Source organism: Rhynchophorus ferrugineus, unplaced genomic scaffold, assembly GCF_030347505.1.
Source record: "Rhynchophorus ferrugineus isolate W39M unplaced genomic scaffold, kcgeb_rfMv2 rfM2, whole genome shotgun sequence".
Lineage (NCBI taxonomy): Eukaryota > Metazoa > Arthropoda > Insecta > Coleoptera > Curculionidae > Rhynchophorus > Rhynchophorus ferrugineus.
This window is the reverse complement of record NW_027472581.1, coordinates 79,316,760-79,340,319: the sequence shown is the minus strand read 5'-3', so window position 1 is coordinate 79,340,319 and position 23,560 is coordinate 79,316,760. Positions and strand designations below refer to the sequence as shown.

The window sequence follows — 23,560 nt, the reverse complement described above, 5'->3', positions numbered from 1 at the left end:
TTCACACTGATCAGTTGGTAGTAGTTAAACTAATATTGTAAATAGATAAATAGGTTTAGGTAGGCATTAGCTAAATTGGGTTATATAGTAGAGTATATAAATTATTTCTAACAAAAAAAATTAATCGATTTCTAATAATAAATAAGGATCTCACAGAAGTATATTATTTTTGTATTGTTTGGGATCGGCACCGACTTCAAACTGATCAGTTGGTAGTAGTAAAACTAATATTGTATATAGATAAATAGGTTTAGGTAGGCATTAGCTAAATTGCGTTATATAGTAGAGTATATAAATTATTTCTAACAAAAAAAATTAATCGATTTCTAATAATAAATAAGGATCTCACAGAAGTATATTATTTTTGTATTGTTTGGGATCGGGACCGACTTCAAACTGATCAGTTGGTAGTAGTTAAACTAATATTGTAAATAGATAAATAGGTTTAGGTAGGCATTAGCTAAATTGGGTTATATAGTAGAGTATATAAATTATTTCTAACAAAAAAAATTAATCGATTTCTAATAATAAATAAGGATCTCACAGAAGTATATTATTTTTGTATTGTTTGGGATCGGGACCGACTTCAAACTGATCAGTTGGTAGTAGTAAAACTAATATTGTATATAGATAAATAGGTTTAGGTAGGCATTAGCTAAATTGGGTTATATAGTAGAGTATATAAATTATTTCTAACAAAAAAAATTAATCGATTTCTAATAATAAATAAGGATCTCACAGAAGTATATTATTTTTGTATTGTTTGGGATCGGGACCGACTTCAAACTGATCAGTTGGTAGTAGTTAAACTAATATTGTAAATAGATAAATAGGTTTAGGTAGGCATTAGCTAAATTGGGTTATATAGTAGAGTATATAAATTATTTCTAACAAAAAAAATTAATCGATTTCTAATAATAAATAAGGATCTCACAGAAGTATATTATTTTTGTATTGTTTGGGATCGGCACCGACTTCAAACTGATCAGTTGGGAGTAGTAAAACCAATATTGTATATAGATAAATAGGTTTAGGTAGGCATTAGCTAAATTGGGTTATATAGTAGAGTATATAAATTATTTCTAACAAAAAAAATTAATCGATTTCTAATAATAAATAAGGATCTCACAGAAGTATATTATTTTTGTATTGTTTGGGATCGGGACCGACTTCAAACTGATCAGTTGGTAGTAGTTAAACTAATATTGTAAATAGATAAATAGGTTTAGGTAGGCATTAGCTAAATTGGGTTATATAGTAGAGTATATAAATTATTTCTAACAAAAAAAATTAATCGATTTCTAATAATAAATAAGGATCTCACAAAAGTATATTATTTTTGTATTGTTTGGGATCGGGACCGACTTCAAACTGATCAGTTGGTAGTAGTTAAACTAATATTGTAAATAGATAAATAGGTTTAGGTAGGCATTAGCTAAATTGGGTTATATAGTAGAGTATATAAATTATTTCTAACAAAAAAAATTAATCGATTTCTAATAATAAATAAGGATCTCACAAAAGTATATTATTTTTGTATTGTTTGGGATCGGCACCGACTTCAAACTGATCAGTTGGTAGTAGTAAAACTAATATTGTATATAGATAAATAGGTTTAGGTAGGCATTAGCTAAATTGGGTTATATAGTAGAGTATATAAATTATTTCTAACAAAAAAAATTAATCGATTTCTAATAATAAATAAGGATCTCACAGAAGTATATTATTTTTGTATTGTTTGGGATCGGGACCGACTTCAAACTGATCAGTTGGTAGTAGTTAAAACAATATTATAAATAGATAAATAGGTTTAGGTAGGCATTAGCTAAATTAGGTTATATAGTAGAGTATATAAAGTATTTCTAACAAAAAAAAAATCGATTTCTAATAATAAATAAGGATCTCACAAAAGTATATTATTTTTGTATTGTTTGGGATCGGGACCTACTTCAAACTAATCAGTTGGTAGTAGTTAAAACAATATTATAAATAGATAAATAGGTTTAGATAGGCATTAGCTAAATTGGGTTATATAGTAGAGTATATAAAATATTTCTAACAAAAAAATTAATCGATTTCTAATAATAAATAAGGATCTCACAAAAGTATATTATTTTTGTATTGTTTGGGATCGGCACCGACTTCAAACTGATCAGTTGGTAGTAGTAAAACTAATATTGTATATAGATAAATAGGTTTAGGTAGGCATTAGCTAAATTAGGTTATATAGTAGAGTATATAAAGTATTTCTAACAAAAAAAATTAATCGATTTCTAATAATAAATAAGGATCTCACAAAAGTATATTATTTTTGTATTGTTTGGGATCGGCACCGACTTCAAACTGATCAGTTGGTAGTAGTAAAACTAATATTGTATATAGATAAATAGGTTTAGGTAGGCATTAGCTAAATTAGGTTATATAGTAGAGTATATAAAGTATTTCTAACAAAAAAAATTAATCGATTTCTAATAATAAATAAGGATCTCACAAAAGTATATTATTTTTGTATTGTTTGTAATCGGGACCGACTTCAAACTAATCAGTTGGTAGTAGTTAAAACAATATTATAAATAGATAAATAGGTTTAGATAGGCATTAGCTAAATTAGGTTATATAGTAGAGTATATAAAGTATTTCTAACAAAAAAAATTAATCGATTTCTAATAATAAATAAGGATCTCACAAAAGTATATTGTTTTTGTATTGTTTGGGATCGGCACCGACTTCAAACTGATCAGTTGGTAGTAGTTAAACTAATATTGTAAATAGATAAATAGGTTTAGGTAGGCATTAACTAAATTGGGTTATATAGTAGAGTATATAAAATATTTCTAACAAAAAAAATTAATCGATTTCTAATAATAAATAAGGATCTCACAAAAGTATATTATTTTTGTATTGTTTGGGATCGGCACCGACTTCAAACTGATCAGTTGGTAGTAGTTAAACTAATATTGTATATAGATAAATAGGTTTAGGTAGGCATTAACTAAATTGGGTTATATAGTAGAGTATATAAAATATTTCTAACAAAAAAAATTAATCGATTTCTAATAATAAATAAGGATCTCACAAAAGTATATTATTTTTGTATTGTTTGGGATCGGCACCGACTTCAAACTGATTAGTTGGTAGTAGTTAAACTAATATTGTAAATAGATAAATAGGTTTAGGTAGGCATTAGCTAAATTAGGTTATATAGTAGAGTATATAAAGTATTTCTAACAAAAAAAATTAATCGATTTCTAATAATAAATAAGGATCTCACAAAAGTATATTGTTTTTGTATTGTTTGGGATCGGCACCGACTTCAAACTGATCAGTTGGTAGTAGTTAAACTAATATTGTAAATAGATAAATAGGTTTAGGTAGGCATTAACTAAATTGGGTTATATAGTAGAGTATATAAAATATTTCTAACAAAAAAAATTAATCGATTTCTAATAATAAATAAGGATCTCACAAAAGTATATTATTTTTGTATTGTTTGGGATCGGCACCGACTTCAAACTGATCAGTTGGTAGTAGTTAAACTAATATTGTATATAGATAAATAGGTTTAGGTAGGCATTAACTAAATTGGGTTATATAGTAGAGTATATAAAATATTTCTAACAAAAAAAATTAATCGATTTCTAATAATAAATAAGGATCTCACAAAAGTATATTATTTTTGTATTGTTTGGGATCGGCACCGACTTCAAACTGATTAGTTGGTAGTAGTTAAACTAATATTGTAAATAGATAAATAGGTTTAGGTAGGCATTAACTAAATTGGGTTATATAGTAGAGTATATAAAATATTTCTAACAAAAAAAATTAATCGATTTCTAATAATAAATAAGGATCTCACAAAAGTATATTATTTTTGTATTGTTTGGGATCGGCACCGACTTCAAACTGATCAGTTGGTAGTAGTTAAACTAATATTGTATATAGATAAATAGGTTTAGGTAGGCATTAGCTAAATTCGGTTATATAGTAGAGTATATAAAATATTTCTAACAAAAAAAATTAATCGATTTCTAATAATAAATAAGGATCTCACAAAAGTATATTATTTTTGTATTGTTTGGGATCGGCACCGACTTCAAACTGATTAGTTGGTAGTAGTTAAACTAATATTGTAAATAGATAAATAGGTTTAGGTAGGTATTATGCTAAATTGTGTGAATATAGTAGAATATAAAGTATATGTGGTAGGTAGGTTAAATACGTTTTTTTGTTTATTTGAATTTAGTTAGTATAACAAAAGTTAGATTATTATTTATCTTTTAGTGAGATTTGCTTTTTGAAGTTCAATTTTTTGTTAAAAATATTTTATTATTACAATTATACAGTAAGTATTACAATAGAGCGCGAAATGAAAAATGCAGCTTGTATGAGGAAAAATAGCTTCAGAACCCGGGGTGCCCTACATAGTCTAGGTGATGGATGGTAAGTTATGATTTCTTATGATATATATAAAGCCTTATGTATATTTGTCACTATTTCTTTACATTATTTCCAAACAAAATATTGAAATTTTGAATATTTGTTCACAGATCGTTACGTAGACAGTCGACCAATCAAATTTGGTTATTTTAACCAAGATATACCAAGCAAACTATATTCGCATAAGGTATTTACTGCTTTATTTGGAACATATCACACAATTACTTAATAATAACAAAAATAAATACAATAAACTGACAAAGCAACATTTATTGGATGGAAATATTTGATACTTATTTAATATACAATTATAATAATATGTTGTTATGATAAATACAACAGTTAACTACAATTAAGTATTATCTTTGGTATCGACAAAATAATTTAATTTTTGTTTGAATTTTAGATTATCGTAAAGGCTCACGAGAGAATGAAACCGTCTGAAATATTTAACACTAATAATGTCGTAATCACAATTTTTCCCAATACTATTAGTTAAGTGTTTAATGATCATAATTAAAATGAATGAATCATTGTTTCTTGAACTTCTTCAAGATTGGATAGATGTTATCGAACGCCTCATTTATCTCATGTCGCCTTTTAGCACCAGTTAACACCACTTTACCCGAGAGGAATACCAATAATACGATCCGAGGTTTCACCATACGGTAAATTAGTCCAGGGAATAGTTCCGGCTCGTAGGAACTGAAAGAGCCGTGCTTTAAGGCCAGACCTTCCAATCTGATCTGAAAATTGACATCGCTACTTCCTACCATATTCTGTAACAGAAACACATTGTAAAGTTTTATTTTCAATAATAAGTTTTAGTTAGAAAGAAAATTTTATTATTTCTTTAAAATTCTCTATCAAGAAAAGCCTTTGATGTTATTATTGTCTACAATATTCACCTGTATTTTAAAATCCAAGAATTTGGCGGGAAATCCGAGTTTCTGTATTATACGGGCAAATTTTCTCCCCGAGAGCCTTGCCTCTTCTTCGCTCTTTGCACCTGTGCATACCATCTTCCCTGAGCTAAATATTAGGGCTGTAGTTCTTGGTTCCTTTATTCGCATTATCACAGCAGGGAACCGTTGTGGATTGTATTCCGCGTTTCTGGCATGTAATGCTATTTTCTTCAGGTCGAGTTTGCAGTCCAAGTTTACAGTTGATACGATGTTCCTAGAAAAAAGAAAATTAGAAATGTTACCTATGAACTTTATGAGGTAATTTGCACATACTGTAATTGAGGTTCAATTCCAGGGTCTACTGAATGAGGTGTCATGGGGGTCATAGGGGATGATATTGTAGGGAGCTCTATAGTAGGTGTAGTACCACCGGCTTCTGATCCTCCTAAGTTTACCATTGGTGACATTATAGTATGTTGCTGTAATAATAAAAATTTATACATATGTATAATTTATTAAGATTGCTTTTGTATCTTGTAATAATAATCATAATATATGAACGATTTAACAAAATACAGAAGCCCATTTTCATAACGTAGCTATATATTTAGTTTACTCAGTGGTGTCTGTGGCGTCATTACACTATGTATTTTCGAAATAGGTAAGGCAAAGTCTGTGACATATTTTGTGTAAGGCAATGACATACTATTGTCCATTCCTAAACCTAAAGTCGGTGTTAGACCTCCTCTTGGTGCTGGTGATGTTATTTGACTAGAAACAGGCTGTATCTGCGACTGCTGTTGCAAAGCACTTGGTAAAATTTGCTGATCTTCTTCTGGTTGATATAAAGGCGTACCTAAAAAGTATTGTAAATGATAGTTTAATTTAATAATACTTATTATTTGATCTAGATTATAATATTTTTAATTTTAAATAATACTTACCAAGACTAGGCATTCTAAAGCAAGGGCTAAGAAACAACTCATCCATTATGATATATGAATTTATATTATTTAATTCTAAAAATCTTTACACACACTAAATTCACTTAAAAATATAAGTTTATATATTTATCTTCATCAGGCAGATTCTAGAAAATGAATGATTATAATTCGTTCGTTCGGGGCAATATATATAGGTATAGGTTCCTCCTACCCCCTCCTCCTCCTCCTCCTGCTCCTCCTCCTACACCCTCCGATTTCTACGTCCAATAGTAAGCTTTAGGCCTAGTTAGGGATATCGGTAAAATATTTATAATAATTAAAAAATTTTAATAAATAATAAAAAAAAATTTTTAAAGAAATATAAAAATATACTTTACCGATATTTAAAAAAAATTAAAGTAATTCTTGAATATTATAAAAAAAATTTGTTTATATTTAGTAAACTTTTAAAATTGGTGTTGAATTTTAAAATTTACTTGAGAATACATTAAAAATCATAGTGATCCAGAGATTCGGGTACTTTCGCCACTACTTATATATCGTCGGCGCTCTATACTCCGGGCAAGCTGAAATACTATACCGTTAGGCTATTTACTCTATGGACGTAATTTATTTTAAAATAACAATTATTAAAAATATTTATAAAATAAAAATTTATAAATAAAAATAATTATAGAGTAGGTACATTTTTTACTATTTGGTACAATATATAGTTCTTGCCTTTAGATTTGGTAACTCAGCAGAGTACTATTCAAAGAAAATGGCGATAAACGGTACTGCTTTGATTTAATGTTGGATTTTTATTTATTTAACTATTAAAGCGTTTGATATGGCATTTTACAAGGTTCCTTTTTTTCAAAAAAAATCAATTTTTCAGAAAACAATGAATTCAGCAGTAATTCATTTATTATGTAAGACCACGAAGATTTTAAAAATATTCGTTCACCTTTACTTAGTCTTCCCATTGTAATACTTAATAAAGTATTAACTGCATAATTTATTGAGTAAATATGTAACTCTAAAAAGAGAAGAATATTTTTTTATAAAATAAGTAAAGAACAGGCGAGTTCAGGTAAGCAAAAGGGTATTCCTTATTTAATTTATAAGTTCAGTTCAATTTTTTTGCATTTCTTTAAAGTCAGCAATAATTAATTTATTGGGTAAGACGACAAAAATTTTAAGTATATTAAACAGTGACGGAGCGGGTTGCTTTACTCTTACTTTTTGTTGCGTAGCAAAAATTGTATGGGAATAAATATAGTAGAGTATATAAAGTATTTCTAACAAAAAATTTTTAACCGACCTCAAAAATAAATAAAGATCTCACAAAAGTTAAAAAATAATCAAATTTAGATATTAAACACAAAAAAGCTTTTAAGATGAATCATGTTCATAACATTTGTTGTAGTAACTAAAGAAAAATAAACAGAAAATTTATTTAACCTATCTACTACATGTATTTTATGTTCTAATAAATACACACTTCTTAGCTTATTACCTACCTGAACCGATTTATCTATTTACAATATTATTTTAACTAACTTAATAATCACTGTGAAGTCGGTGCCAAGCAACAAATTATTTTTGATTTTTTCGTAATATATTTTAGTGTATATGTCACAAAAGTATATTATTTTTTATTGTTTGAGATCGGCACCGACTTCAAACTGATCAGTTGGTAGTAGTTAAAACAATATTATAAATAGATAAATAGGTTTAGGTAGGCATTAGCTAAATTAGGTTATATAGTAGAGTATATAAAGTATTTCTAACAAAAAAAATTAATCGATTTCTAATAATAAATAAGGATCTCACAAAAGTATATTATTTTTGTATTGTTTGGGATCGGCACCGACTTCAAACTGATCAGTTGGTAGTAGTTAAACTAATATTGTAAATAGATAAATAGGTTTAGGTAGGCATTAGCTATATTGGGTTATATAGTAGAGTATATAAAATATTTCTAACAAAAAAAATTAATCGATTTCTAATAATAAATAAGGATCTCACAAAAGTATATTATTTTTGTATTGTTTGGGATCGGGACCGACTTCAAACTGATCAGTTGGTAGTAGTTAAAACAATATTATAAATATTATAAATAGATAAATAGGTTTAGGTAGGCATTAGCTAAATTAGGTTATATAGTAGAGTATATAAAGTATTTCTAACAAAAAAAATTAATCGATTTCTAATAATAAATAAGGATCTCACAAAAGTATATTATTTTTGTATTGTTTGGGATCGGCACCGACTTCAAACTGATCAGTTGGTAGTAGTTAAACTAATATTGTAAATGGATAAATAGGTTTAGGTAGGCATTAGCTAAATTAGGTTATATAGTAGAGTATATAAAGTATTTCTAATAAAAAAAATTAATCGATTTCTAATAATAAATAAAGATCTCACAAAAGTATATTATTTTTGTATTGTTTGGGATCGGCACCGACTTCAAACTGATCAGTTGGTAGTAGTTAAACTAATATTGTAAATAGATAAATAGGTTTAGGTAGGCATTAGCTAAATTGGGTTATATAGTAGAGTATATAAAATATTTCTAACAAAAAAAATTAATCGATTTCTAATAATAAATAAGGATCTCACAAAAGTATATTATTTTTGTATTGTTTGGGATCGGCACCGACTTCAAACTGATCAGTTGGTAGTAGTTAAACTAATATTGTAAATAGATAAATAGGTTCAGGTAGGCATTAGCTAAATTGGGTTATATAGTAGAGTATATAAAGTATTTCTAATAAAAAAAATTAATCGATTTCTAATAATAAATAAGGATCTCACAGAAGTATATTATTTTTGTATTGTTTGGGATCGGGACCGACTTCAAACTGATCAGTTGGTAGTAGTAAAACTAATATTGTATATAGATAAATAGGTTTAGGTAGGCATTAGCTAAATTGGGTTATATAGTAGAGTATATAAAGTATTTCTAACAAAAAAAATTAATCGATTTCTAATAATAAATAAGGATCTCACAAAAGTATATTATTTTTGTATTGTTTGGGATCGGGACCGACTTCAAACTGATCAGTTGGTAGTAGTTAAACTAATATTGTAAATAGATAAATAGGTTTAGGTAGGCATTAGCTAAATTAGGTTATATAGTAGAGTGTATAAAGTATTTCTAACAAAAAAAATTAATCGATTTCTAATAATAAATAAGGATCTCACAAAAGTATATTATTTTTGTATTGTTTGGGATCGGCACCGACTTCAAACTGATCAGTTGGTAGTAGTAAAACTAATATTGTATATAGATAAATAGGTTTAGGTAGGCATTAGCTAAATTAGGTTATATAGTAGAGTATATAAAGTATTTCTGACAAAAAAAATTAATCGATTTCTAATAATAAATAAGGATCTCACAAAAGTATATTATTTTTGAATTGTTTGGGATCGGGACCGACTTCAAACTGATCAGTTGGTAGTAGTTAAACTAATATTGTAAATAGATAAATAGGTTTAGGTAGGCATTAGCTAAATTAGGTTATATAGTAGAGTGTATAAAGTATTTCTAACAAAAAAAATTAATCGATTTCTAATAATAAATAAGGATCTCACAAAAGTATATTATTTTTGTATTGTTTGGGATCGGCACCGACTTCAAACTGATCAGTTGGTAGTAGTTAAACTAATATTGTAAATAGATAAATAGGTTTAGGTAGGCATTAGCTAAATTAGGTTATATAGTAGAGTATATAAAGTATTTCTAACAAAAAAAATTAATCGATTTCTAATAATAAATAAGGATCTCACAAAAGTATATTGTTTTTGTATTGTTTGGGATCGGCACCGACTTCAAACTGATCAGTTGGTAGTAGTTAAACTAATATTGTAAATAGATAAATAGGTTTAGGTAGGCATTAGCTAAATTGGGTCATATAGTAGAGTATATAAAATATTTCTAACAAAAAAAATTAATCGATTTCTAATAATAAATAAGGATCTCACAAAAGTATATTATTTTTGTATTGTTTGGGATCGGCACCGACTTCAAACTGATCAGTTGGTAGTAGTTAAACTAATATTGTAAATAGATAAATAGGTTTAGGTAGGCATTAGCTAAATTGGGTTATATAGTAGAGTATATAAAATATTTCTAACAAAAAAAATTAATCGATTTCTAATAATAAATAAGGATCTCACAAAAGTATATTATTTTTGTATTGTTTGGGATCGGCACCGACTTCAAACTGATCAGTTGGTAGTAGTTAAACTAATATTGTAAATAGATAAATAGGTTCAGGTAGGCATTAGCTAAATTGGGTTATATAGTAGAGTATATAAAGTATTTCTAATAAAAAAAATTAATCGATTTCTAATAATAAATAAGGATCTCACAGAAGTATATTATTTTTGTATTGTTTGGGATCGGGACCGACTTCAAACTGATCAGTTGGTAGTAGTAAAACTAATATTGTATATAGATAAATAGGTTTAGGTAGGCATTAGCTAAATTGGGTTATATAGTAGAGTATATAAAGTATTTCTAACAAAAAAAATTAATCGATTTCTAATAATAAATAAGGATCTCACAAAAGTATATTATTTTTGTATTGTTTGGGATCGGGACCGACTTCAAACTGATCAGTTGGTAGTAGTTAAACTAATATTGTAAATAGATAAATAGGTTTAGGTAGGCATTAGCTAAATTAGGTTATATAGTAGAGTGTATAAAGTATTTCTAACAAAAAAAATTAATCGATTTCTAATAATAAATAAGGATCTCACAAAAGTATATTATTTTTGTATTGTTTGGGATCGGCACCGACTTCAAACTGATCAGTTGGTAGTAGTAAAACTAATATTGTATATAGATAAATAGGTTTAGGTAGGCATTAGCTAAATTAGGTTATATAGTAGAGTATATAAAGTATTTCTGACAAAAAAAATTAATCGATTTCTAATAATAAATAAGGATCTCACAAAAGTATATTATTTTTGTATTGTTTGGGATCGGGACCGACTTCAAACTGATCAGTTGGTAGTAGTTAAACTAATATTGTAAATAGATAAATAGGTTTAGGTAGGCATTAGCTAAATTAGGTTATATAGTAGAGTGTATAAAGTATTTCTAACAAAAAAAATTAATCGATTTCTAATAATAAATAAGGATCTCACAAAAGTATATTATTTTTGTATTGTTTGGGATCGGCACCGACTTCAAACTGATCAGTTGGTAGTAGTTAAACTAATATTGTAAATAGATAAATAGGTTTAGGTAGGCATTAGCTAAATTAGGTTATATAGTAGAGTATATAAAGTATTTCTAACAAAAAAAATTAATCGATTTCTAATAATTAATAAGGATCTCACAAAAGTATATTGTTTTTGTATTGTTTGGGATCGGCACCGACTTCAAACTGATCAGTTGGTAGTAGTTAAACTAATATTGTAAATAGATAAATAGGTTTAGGTAGGCATTAGCTAAATTGGGTCATATAGTAGAGTATATAAAATATTTCTAACAAAAAAAATTAATCGATTTCTAATAATAAATAAGGATCTCACAAAAGTATATTATTTTTGTATTGTTTGGGATCGGCACCGACTTCAAACTGATCAGTTGGTAGTAGTAAAACTAATACTGTATATAGATAAATAGGTTTAGGTAGGCATTAGCTAAATTAGGTTATATAGTAGAGTATATAAAGTATTTCTAACAAAAAAAATTAATCGATTTCTAATAATAAATAAGGATCTCACAAAAGTATATTATTTTTGTATTGTTTGGGATCGGGACCGACTTCAAACTGATCAGTTGGTAGTAGTTAAAACAATATTATAATTAGATAAATAGGTTTAGATAGGCATTAGCTAAATTAGGTTATATAGTAGAGTATATAAAATATTTCTAACAAAAAAAATTAATCGATTTCTAATAATAAATAAGGATCTCACAAAAGTATATTATTTTTGTATTGTTTGGGATCGGCACCGACTTCAAACTGATCAGTTGGTAGTAGTAAAACTAATATTGTATATAGATAAATAGGTTTAGGTAGGCATTAGCTAAATTGGGTTATATAGTAGAGTATATAAAATATTTCTAACAAAAAAAATTAATCGATTTCTAATAATAAATAAGGATCTCACAAAAGTATATTATTTTTGTATTGTTTGGGATCGGCACCGACTTCAAACTGATCAGTTGGTAGTAGTTAAACTAATATTGTAAATAGATAAATAGGTTTAGGTAGGCATTAGCTAAATTAGGTTATAGAGTAGAGTATATAAAGTATTTCTAACAAAAAAAATTAATCGATATCTAATATTAAATAAGGATCTCACAAAAGCATATTGTTTTTCTATTGTTTGGGATCGGCACCGACTTCAAACTGATCAGTTGGTAGTAGTTAAACTAATATTGTAAATAGATAAATAGGTTTAGGTAGGCATTAGCTAAATTGGGTTATATAGTAGAGTATATAAAATATTTCTAACAAAAAAAATTAATCGATTTCTAATAACAAATAAGGATCTCACAAAAGTATATTATTTTTGTATTGTTTGGGATCGGGACCGACTTCAAACTGATCAGTTGGTAGTAGTTAAAACAATATTATAAATAGATAAATAGGTTTAGATAGGCATTAGCTAAATTAGGTTATATAGTAGAGTATATAAAGTATTTCTAACAAAAAAAATTAATCGATTTCTAATAATAAATAAGGATCTCACAAAAGTATATTATTTTTGTATTGTTTGGGATCGGCACCGACTACAAACTGATCAGTTGGTAGTAGTAAAACTAATATTGTATATAGATAAATAGGTTTAGGTAGGCATTAGCTAAATTAGGTTATATAGTAGAGTATATAAAGTATTTCTGACAAAAAAAATTAATCGATTTCTAATAATAAATAAGGATCTCACAAAAGTATATTATTTTTGTATTGTTTGGGATCGGGACCGACTTCAAACTGATCAGTTGGTAGTAGTTAAACTAATATTGTAAATAGATAAATAGGTTTAGGTAGGCATTAGCTAAATTAGGTTATATAGTAGAGTATATAAAGTATTTCTAACAAAAAAAATTAATCGATTTCTAATAATAAATAAGGATCTCACAAAAGTATATTATTTTTGTATTGTTTGGGATCGGCACCGACTTCAAACTGATCAGTTGGTAGTAGTAAAACTAATATTGTATATAGATAAATAGGTTTAGGTAGGCATTAGCTAAATTAGGTTATATAGTAGAGTATATAAAGTATTTCTGACAAAAAAAATTAATCGATTTCTAATAATAAATAAGGATCTCACAAAAGTATATTATTTTTGTATTGTTTGGGATCGGGACCGACTTCAAACTGATCAGTTGGTAGTAGTTAAACTAATATTGTAAATAGATAAATAGGTTTAGGTAGGCATTAGCTAAATTAGGTTATATAGTAGAGTGTATAAAGTATTTCTAACGAAAAAAATTAATCGATTTCTAATAATAAATAAGGATCTCACAAATGTATATTATTTTTGTATTGTTTGGGATCGCGACCGACTTCAAACTGATCAGTTGGTAGTAGTTAAAACAATATTATAAATAGATAAATAGGTTTAGATAGGCATTAGCTAAATTAGGTTATATAGTAGAGTATATAAAGTATTTCTAACAAAAAAAATTAATCGATTTCTAATAATAAATAAGGATCTCACAAAAGTATATTATTTTTGTATTGTTTGGGACCGGCACCGACTTCAAACTGATCAGTTGGTAGTAGTTAAACTAATATTGTAAATAGATAAATAGGTTTAGGTAGGCATTAGCTAAATTAGGTTATATAGTAGAGTATATAAAGTATTTCTAACAAAAAAAATTAATCGATTTCTAATAATAAATAAGGATCTCACAAAAGTATATTGTTTTTGTATTGTTTGGGATCGGCACCGACTTCAAACTGATCAGTTGGTAGTAGTTAAACTAATATTGTAAATAGATAAATAGGTTTAGGTAGGCATTAGCTAAATTGGGTCATATAGTAGAGTATATAAAATATTTCTAACAAAAAAAATTAATCGATTTCTAATAATAAATAAGGATCTCACAAAGTATATTATTTTTGTATTGTTTGGGATCGGCACCGACTTCAAACTGATCAGTTGGTAGTAGTAAAACTAATACTGTATATAGATAAATAGGTTTAGGTAGGCATTAGCTAAATTAGGTTATATAGTAGAGTATATAAAGTATTTCTAACAAAAAAAATTAATCGATTTCTAATAATAAATAAGGATCTCACAAAAGTATATTATTTTTGTATTGTTTGGGATCGGGACCGACTTCAAACTGATCAGTTGGTAGTAGTTAAAACAATATTATAATTAGATAAATAGGTTTAGATAGGCATTAGCTAAATTAGGTTATATAGTAGAGTATATAAAATATTTCTAACAAAAAAAATTAATCGATTTCTAATAATAAATAAGGATCTCACAAAAGTATATTATTTTTGTATTGTTTGGGATCGGCACCGACTTCAAACTGATCAGTTGGTAGTAGTAAAACTAATATTGTATATAGATAAATAGGTTTAGGTAGGCATTAGCTAAATTGGGTTATATAGTAGAGTATATAAAATATTTCTAACAAAAAAAATTAATCGATTTCTAATAATAAATAAGGATCTCACAAAAGTATATTATTTTTGTATTGTTTGGGATCGGCACCGACTTCAAACTGATCAGTTGGTAGTAGTTAAACTAATATTGTAAATAGATAAATAGGTTTAGGTAGGCATTAGCTAAATTAGGTTATATAGTAGAGTATATAAAGTATTTCTAACAAAAAAAATTAATCGATATCTAATATTAAATAAGGATCTCACAAAAGCATATTGTTTTTCTATTGTTTGGGATCGGCACCGACTTCAAACTGATCAGTTGGTAGTAGTTAAACTAATATTGTAAATAGATAAATAGGTTTAGGTAGGCATTAGCTAAATTGGGTTATATAGTAGAGTATATAAAATATTTCTAACAAAAAAAATTAATCGATTTCTAATAACAAATAAGGATCTCACAAAAGTATATTATTTTTGTATTGTTTGGGATCGGGACCGACTTCAAACTGATCAGTTGGTAGTAGTTAAAACAATATTATAAATAGATAAATAGGTTTAGATAGGCATTAGCTAAATTAGGTTATATAGTAGAGTATATAAAGTATTTCTAACAAAAAAAATTAATCGATTTCTAATAATAAATAAGGATCTCACAAAAGTATATTATTTTTGTATTGTTTGGGATCGGCACCGACTACAAACTGATCAGTTGGTAGTAGTTAAAACAATATTATAAATAGATCAATAGGTTTAGGTAGGCATTAGCTAAATTGGGTTATATAGTAGAGTATATAAAATATTTCTAACAAAAAAAATTAATCGATTTCTAATAATAAATAAGGATCTCACAAAAGTATATTATTTTTGTATTGTTTGGGATCGGCACCGACTTCAAACTGATCAGTTGGTAGTAGTTAAACTAATATTGTAAATAGATAAATAGGTTTAGGTAGGCATTAACTAAATTGGGTTATATAGTAGAGTATATAAAATATTTCTAACAAAAAAAATTAATCGATTTCTAATAATAAATAAGGATCTCACAAAAGCATATTATTTTTGTATTGTTTGGATCGGCACCGACTTCAAACTGATCAGTTGGTAGTAGTTAAACTAATATTGTAAATAGATAAATAATTTTAGGTAGGCATTAGCTAATTTGGGTTATATAATAGAGTATATAAAATATTTCTAACAAAAAAAAATTAATCGATTTCTAATAATAAATAAGGATCTCACAAAAGTATATTATTTTTGTATTGTTTGGGATCGGGACCGACTTCAAACTGATCAGTTGGTAGTAGTAAAACTAATATTGTATATAGATAAATAGGTTTAGGTAGGCATTAGCTAAATTGGGTTATATAGTAGAGTATATAAAGTATTTCTAACAAAAAAAATTAATCGATTTCTAATAATAAATAAGGATCTCACAAAAGTATATTATTTTTGTATTGTTTGGGATCGGGACCGACTTCAAACTGATCAGTTGGTAGTAGTTAAACTAATATTGTAAATAGATAAATAGGTTTAGGTAGGCATTAGCTAAATTAGGTTATATAGTAGAGTGTATAAAGTATTTCTAACAAAAAAAATTAATCGATTTCTAATAATAAATAAGGATCTCACAAAAGTATATTATTTTTGTATTGTTTGGGATCGGCACCGACTTCAAACTGATCAGTTGGTAGTAGTAAAACTAATATTGTATATAGATAAATAGGTTTAGGTAGGCATTAGCTAAATTAGTTTATATAGTAGAGTATATAAAGTATTTCTGACAAAAAAAATTAATCGATTTCTAATAATAAATAAGGATCTCACAAAAGTATATTATTTTTGTATTGTTTGGGATCGGGACCGACTTCAAACTGATCAGTTGGTAGTAGTTAAACTAATATTGTAAATAGATAAATAGGTTTAGGTAGGCATTAGCTAAATTAGGTTATATAGTAGAGTGTATAAAGTATTTCTAACAAAAAAAATTAATCGATTTCTAATAATAAATAAGGATCTCACAAAAGTATATTATTTTTGTATTGTTTGGGATCGGCACCGACTTCAAACTGATCAGTTGGTAGTAGTTAAACTAATATTGTAAATAGATAAATAGGTTTAGGTAGGCATTAGCTAAATTAGGTTATATAGTAGAGTATATAAAGTATTTCTAACAAAAAAAATTAATCGATTTCTAATAATAAATAAGGATCTCACAAAAGTATATTGTTTTTGTATTGTTTGGGATCGGCACCGACTTCAAACTGATCAGTTGGTAGTAGTTAAACTAATATTGTAAATAGATAAATAGGTTTAGGTAGGCATTAGCTAAATTGGGTCATATAGTAGAGTATATAAAATATTTCTAACAAAAAAAATTAATCGATTTCTAATAATAAATAAGGATCTCACAAAAGTATATTATTTTTGTATTGTTTGGGATCGGCACCGACTTCAAACTGATCAGTTGGTAGTAGTTAAACTAATATTGTAAATAGATAAATAGGTTTAGGTAGGCATTAGCTAAATTGGGTTATATAGTAGAGTATATAAAATATTTCTAACAAAAAAAATTAATCGATTTCTAATAATAAATAAGGATCTCACAAAAGTATATTATTTTTGTATTGTTTGGGATCGGCACCGACTTCAAACTGATCAGTTGGTAGTAGTTAAACTAATATTGTAAATAGATAAATAGGTTCAGGTAGGCATTAGCTAAATTGGGTTATATAGTAGAGTATATAAAGTATTTCTAATAAAAAAAATTAATCGATTTCTAATAATAAATAAGGATCTCACAGAAGTATATTATTTTTGTATTGTTTGGGATCGGGACCGACTTCAAACTGATCAGTTGGTAGTAGTAAAACTAATATTGTATATAGATAAATAGGTTTAGGTAGGCATTAGCTAAATTGGGTTATATAGTAGAGTATATAAAGTATTTCTAACAAAAAAAATTAATCGATTTCTAATAATAAATAAGGATCTCACAAAAGTATATTATTTTTGTATTGTTTGGGATCGGGACCGACTTCAAACTGATCAGTTGGTAGTAGTTAAACTAATATTGTAAATAGATAAATAGGTTTAGGTAGGCATTAGCTAAATTAGGTTATATAGTAGAGTGTATAAAGTATTTCTAACAAAAAAAATTAATCGATTTCTAATAATAAATAAGGATCTCACAAAAGTATATTATTTTTGTATTGTTTGGGATCGGCACCGACTTCAAACTGATCAGTTGGTAGTAGTAAAACTAATATTGTATATAGATAAATAGGTTTAGGTAGGCATTAGCTAAATTAGGTTATATAGTAGAGTATATAAAGTATTTCTGACAAAAAAAATTAATCGATTTCTAATAATAAATAAGGATCTCACAAAAGTATATTATTTTTGTATTGTTTGGGATCGGGACCGACTTCAAACTGATCAGTTGGTAGTAGTTAAACTAATATTGTAAATAGATAAATAGGTTTAGGTAGGCATTAGCTAAATTAGGTTATATAGTAGAGTGTATAAAGTATTTCTAACAAAAAAAATTAATCGATTTCTAATAATAAATAAGGATCTCACAAAAGTATATTATTTTTGTATTGTTTGGGATCGGCACCGACTTCAAACTGATCAGTTGGTAGTAGTTAAACTAATATTGTAAATAGATAAATAGGTTTAGGTAGGCATTAGCTAAATTAGGTTATATAGTAGAGTATATAAAGTATTTCTAACAAAAAAAATTAATCGATTTCTAATAATAAATAAGGATCTCACAAAAGTATATTGTTTTTGTATTGTTTGGGATCGGCACCGACTTCAAACTGATCAGTTGGTAGTAGTTAAACTAATATTGTAAATAGATAAATAGGTTTAGGTAGGCATTAGCTAAATTGGGTCATATAGTAGAGTATATAAAATATTTCTAACAAAAAAAATTAATCGATTTCTAATAATAAATAAGGATCTCACAAAAGTATATTATTTTTGTATTGTTTGGGATCGGCACCGACTTCAAACTGATCAGTTGGTAGTAGTAAAACTAATACTGTATATAGATAAATAGGTTTAGGTAGGCATTAGCTAAATTAGGTTATATAGTAGAGTATATAAAGTATTTCTAACAAAAAAAATTAATCGATTTCTAATAATAAATAAGGATCTCACAAAAGTATATTATTTTTGTATTGTTTGGGATCGGGACCGACTTCAAACTGATCAGTTGGTAGTAGTTAAAACAATATTATAATTAGATAAATAGGTTTAGATAGGCATTAGCTAAATTAGGTTATATAGTAGAGTATATAAAATATTTCTAACAAAAAAAATTAATCGATTTCTAATAATAAATAAGGATCTCACAAAAGTATATTATTTTTGTATTGTTTGGGATCGGCACCGACTTCAAACTGATCAGTTGGTAGTAGTAAAACTAATATTGTATATAGATAAATAGGTTTAGGTAGGCATTAGCTAAATTGGGTTATATAGTAGAGTATATAAAATATTTCTAACAAAAAAAATTAATCGATTTCTAATAATAAATAAGGATCTCACAAAAGTATATTATTTTTGTATTGTTTGGGATCGGCACCGACTTCAAACTGATCAGTTGGTAGTAGTTAAACTAATATTGTAAATAGATAAATAGGTTTAGGTAGGCATTAGCTAAATTAGGTTATAGAGTAGAGTATATAAAGTATTTCTAACAAAAAAAATTAATCGATATCTAATATTAAATAAGGATCTCACAAAAGCATATTGTTTTTCTATTGTTTGGGATCGGCACCGACTTCAAACTGATCAGTTGGTAGTAGTTAAACTAATATTGTAAATAGATAAATAGGTTTAGGTAGGCATTAGCTAAATTGGGTTATATAGTAGAGTATATAAAATATTTCTAACAAAAAAAATTAATCGATTTCTAATAACAAATAAGGATCTCACAAAAGTATATTATTTTTGTATTGTTTGGGATCGGGACCGACTTCAAACTGATCAGTTGGTAGTAGTTAAAACAATATTATAAATAGATAAATAGGTTTAGATAGGCATTAGCTAAATTAGGTTATATAGTAGAGTATATAAAGTATTTCTAACAAAAAAAATTAATCGATTTCTAATAATAAATAAGGATCTCACAAAAGTATATTATTTTTGTATTGTTTGGGATCGGCACCGACTACAAACTGATCAGTTGGTAGTAGTAAAACTAATATTGTATATAGATAAATAGGTTTAGGTAGGCATTAGCTAAATTAGGTTATATAGTAGAGTATATAAAGTATTTCTGACAAAAAAAATTAATCGATTTCTAATAATAAATAAGGATCTCACAAAAGTATATTATTTTTGTATTGTTTGGGATCGGGACCGACTTCAAACTGATCAGTTGGTAGTAGTTAAACTAATATTGTAAATAGATAAATAGGTTTAGGTAGGCATTAGCTAAATTAGGTTATATAGTAGAGTATATAAAGTATTTCTAACAAAAAAAATTAATCGATTTCTAATAATAAATAAGGATCTCACAAAAGTATATTATTTTTGTATTGTTTGGGATCGGCACCGACTTCAAACTGATCAGTTGGTAGTAGTAAAACTAATATTGTATATAGATAAATAGGTTTAGGTAGGCATTAGCTAAATTAGGTTATATAGTAGAGTATATAAAGTATTTCTGACAAAAAAAATTAATCGATTTCTAATAATAAATAAGGATCTCACAAAAGTATATTATTTTTGTATTGTTTGGGATCGGGACCGACTTCAAACTGATCAGTTGGTAGTAGTTAAACTAATATTGTAAATAGATAAATAGGTTTAGGTAGGCATTAGCTAAATTAGGTTATATAGTAGAGTGTATAAAGTATTTCTAACAAAAAAAATTAATCGATTTCTAATAATAAATAAGGATCTCACAAATGTATATTATTTTTGTATTGTTTGGGATCGCGACCGACTTCAAACTGATCAGTTGGTAGTAGTTAAAACAATATTATAAATAGATAAATAGGTTTAGATAGGCATTAGCTAAATTAGGTTATATAGTAGAGTATATAAAGTATTTCTAACAAAAAAAATTAATCGATTTCTAATAATAAATAAGGATCTCACAAAAGTATATTATTTTTGTATTGTTTGGGACCGGCACCGACTTCAAACTGATCAGTTGGTAGTAGTTAAACTAATATTGTAAATAGATAAATAGGTTTAGGTAGGCATTAGCTAAATTAGGTTATATAGTAGAGTATATAAAGTATTTCTAACAAAAAAAATTAATCGATTTCTAATAATAAATAAGGATCTCACAAAAGTATATTGTTTTTGTATTGTTTGGGATCGGCACCGACTTCAAACTGATCAGTTGGTAGTAGTTAAACTAATATTGTAAATAGATAAATAGGTTTAGGTAGGCATTAGCTAAATTGGGTCATATAGTAGAGTATATAAAATATTTCTAACAAAAAAAATTAATCGATTTCTAATAATAAATAAGGATCTCACAAAGTATATTATTTTTGTATTGTTTGGGATCGGCACCGACTTCAAACTGATCAGTTGGTAGTAGTAAAACTAATACTGTATATAGATAAATAGGTTTAGGTAGGCATTAGCTAAAATAGGTTATATAGTAGAGTATATAAAGTATTTCTAACAAAAAAAATTAATCGATTTCTAATAATAAATAAGGATCTCACAAAAGTATATTATTTTTGTATTGTTTGGGATCGGCACCGACTTCAAACTGATCAGTTGGTAGTAGTTAAACTAATATTGTAAATAGATAAATAGGTTTAGGTAGGCATTAGCTAAATTAGGTTATATAGTAGAGTATATAAAGTATTTCTAACAAAAAAAATTAATCGATATCTAATATTAAATAAGGATCTCACAAAAGCATATTGTTTTTCTATTGTTTGGGATCGGCACCGACTTCAAACTGATCAGTTGGTAGTAGTTAAACTAATATTGTAAATAGATAAATAGGTTTAGGTAGGCATTAGCTAAATTGGGTTATATAGTAGAGTATATAAAATATTTCTAACAAAAAAAATTAATCGATTTCTAATAACAAATAAGGATCTCACAAAAGTATATTATTTTTGTATTGTTTGGGATCGGGACCGACTTCAAACTGATCAGTTGGTAGTAGTTAAAACAATATTATAAATAGATAAATAGGTTTAGATAGGCATTAGCTAAATTAGGTTATATAGTAGAGTATATAAAGTATTTCTAACAAAAAAAATTAATCGATTTCTAATAATAAATAAGGATCTCACAAAAGTATATTATTTTTGTATTGTTTGGGATCGGCACCGACTACAAACTGATCAGTTGGTAGTAGTTAAAACAATATTATAAATAGATCAATAGGTTTAGGTAGGCATTAGCTAAATTGGGTTATATAGTAGAGTATATAAAATATTTCTAACAAAAAAAATTAATCGATTTCTAATAATAAATAAGGATCTCACAAAAGTATATTATTTTTGTATTGTTTGGGATCGGCACCGACTTCAAACTGATCAGTTGGTAGTAGTTAAACTAATATTGTAAATAGATAAATAGGTTTAGGTAGGCATTAACTAAATTGGGTTATATAGTAGAGTATATAAAATATTTCTAACAAAAAAAATTAATCGATTTCTAATAATAAATAAGGATCTCACAAAAGCATATTATTTTTGTATTGTTTGGATCGGCACCGACTTCAAACTGATCAGTTGGTAGTAGTTAAACTAATATTGTAAATAGATAAATAGGTTTAGGTAGGCATTAGCTAATTTGGGTTATATAATAGAGTATATAAAATATTTCTAACAAAAAAAATTAATCGATTTCTAATAATAAATAAGGATCTCACAAAAGTATATTATTTTTGTATTGTTTGGGATCGGCACCGACTTCAAACTGATCAGTTGGTAGTAGTAAAACTAATATTGTATATAGATAAATAGGTTTAGGTAGGCATTAGCTAAATTAGGTTATATAGTAGAGTATATAAAGTATTTCTAACAAAAAAAATTAATCGATTTCTAATAATAAATAAGGATCTCACAAAAGTATATTATTTTTGTATTGTTTGGGATCGGCACCGACTTCAAACTGATCAGTTGGTAGTAGTTAAAGTAATATTGTAAATAGATAAATAGGTTTAGGTAGGCATTAACTAAATTGGGTTATATAGTAGAGTATATAAAATATTTCTAACAAAAAAAATTAATCGATTTCTAATAATAAATAAGGATCTCACAAAAGTATATTATTTTTGTATTGTTTGGGATCGGCACCGACTTCAAACTGATCAGTTGGTAGTAGTAAAACTAATATTGTATATAGATAAATAGGTTTAGGTAGGCATTAGCTAAATTAGGTTATATAGTAGAGTATATAAAGTATTTCTAACAAAAAAAATTAATCGATTTCTAATAATAAATAAGGATCTCACAAAAGTATATTATTTTTGTATTGTTTGGGATCGGGACCGACTTCAAACTGATCAGTTGGTAGTAGTTAAAACAATATTATAAATAGATAAATAGGTTTAGATAGGCATTAGCTAAATTAGGTTATATAGTAGAGTATATAAAGTATTTCTAACAAAAAAAATTAATCGATTTCTAATAATAAATAAGGATCTCACAAAAGTATATTATTTTTGTATTGTTTGGGATCGGCACCGACTTCAAAC

General features: G+C 26.7%; 1 protein-coding gene across 1 annotated transcript; it reads right to left on the bottom strand.

Annotated features, from left to right (window-relative positions):
- Positions 1-4,771: 4,771 nt before the first annotated feature.
- On the bottom strand, positions 4,772-6,344 carry LOC143191871 (uncharacterized). The gene is made up of 5 exons (XM_076397311.1): positions 6,287-6,344; positions 5,957-6,198; positions 5,676-5,800; positions 5,346-5,616; positions 4,772-5,216 (listed from the first exon to the last, which is right to left on the bottom strand). Exons 1-5 carry the CDS (start codon positions 6,330-6,332, stop codon positions 4,968-4,970), a joined length of 933 nt encoding a protein of 310 aa, XP_076253426.1. The 5' UTR covers positions 6,333-6,344; the 3' UTR covers positions 4,772-4,967.
- Positions 6,345-23,560: the final 17,216 nt, after the last annotated feature.

What these genes read in the sequence shown, in the direction of transcription:
- LOC143191871 (XM_076397311.1), bottom strand. Translation starts at nt 6,332, where the DNA reads ATGGATGAGTTGTTTCTTAGCCCTTGCTTTAGAATGCCTAGTCTTG. An exon ending in CTTTAGAATGCCTAGTCTTG is followed by an intron (nt 6,199 to 6,286) that starts GTAAGTATTATT and finishes AATACTTTTTAG; the next exon opens with GTACGCCTTTATATCAACCA. An exon ending in TCTTGGATTTTAAAATACAG is followed by an intron (nt 5,217 to 5,345) that starts GTGAATATTGTA and finishes TTTCTGTTACAG; the next exon opens with AATATGGTAGGAAGTAGCGA.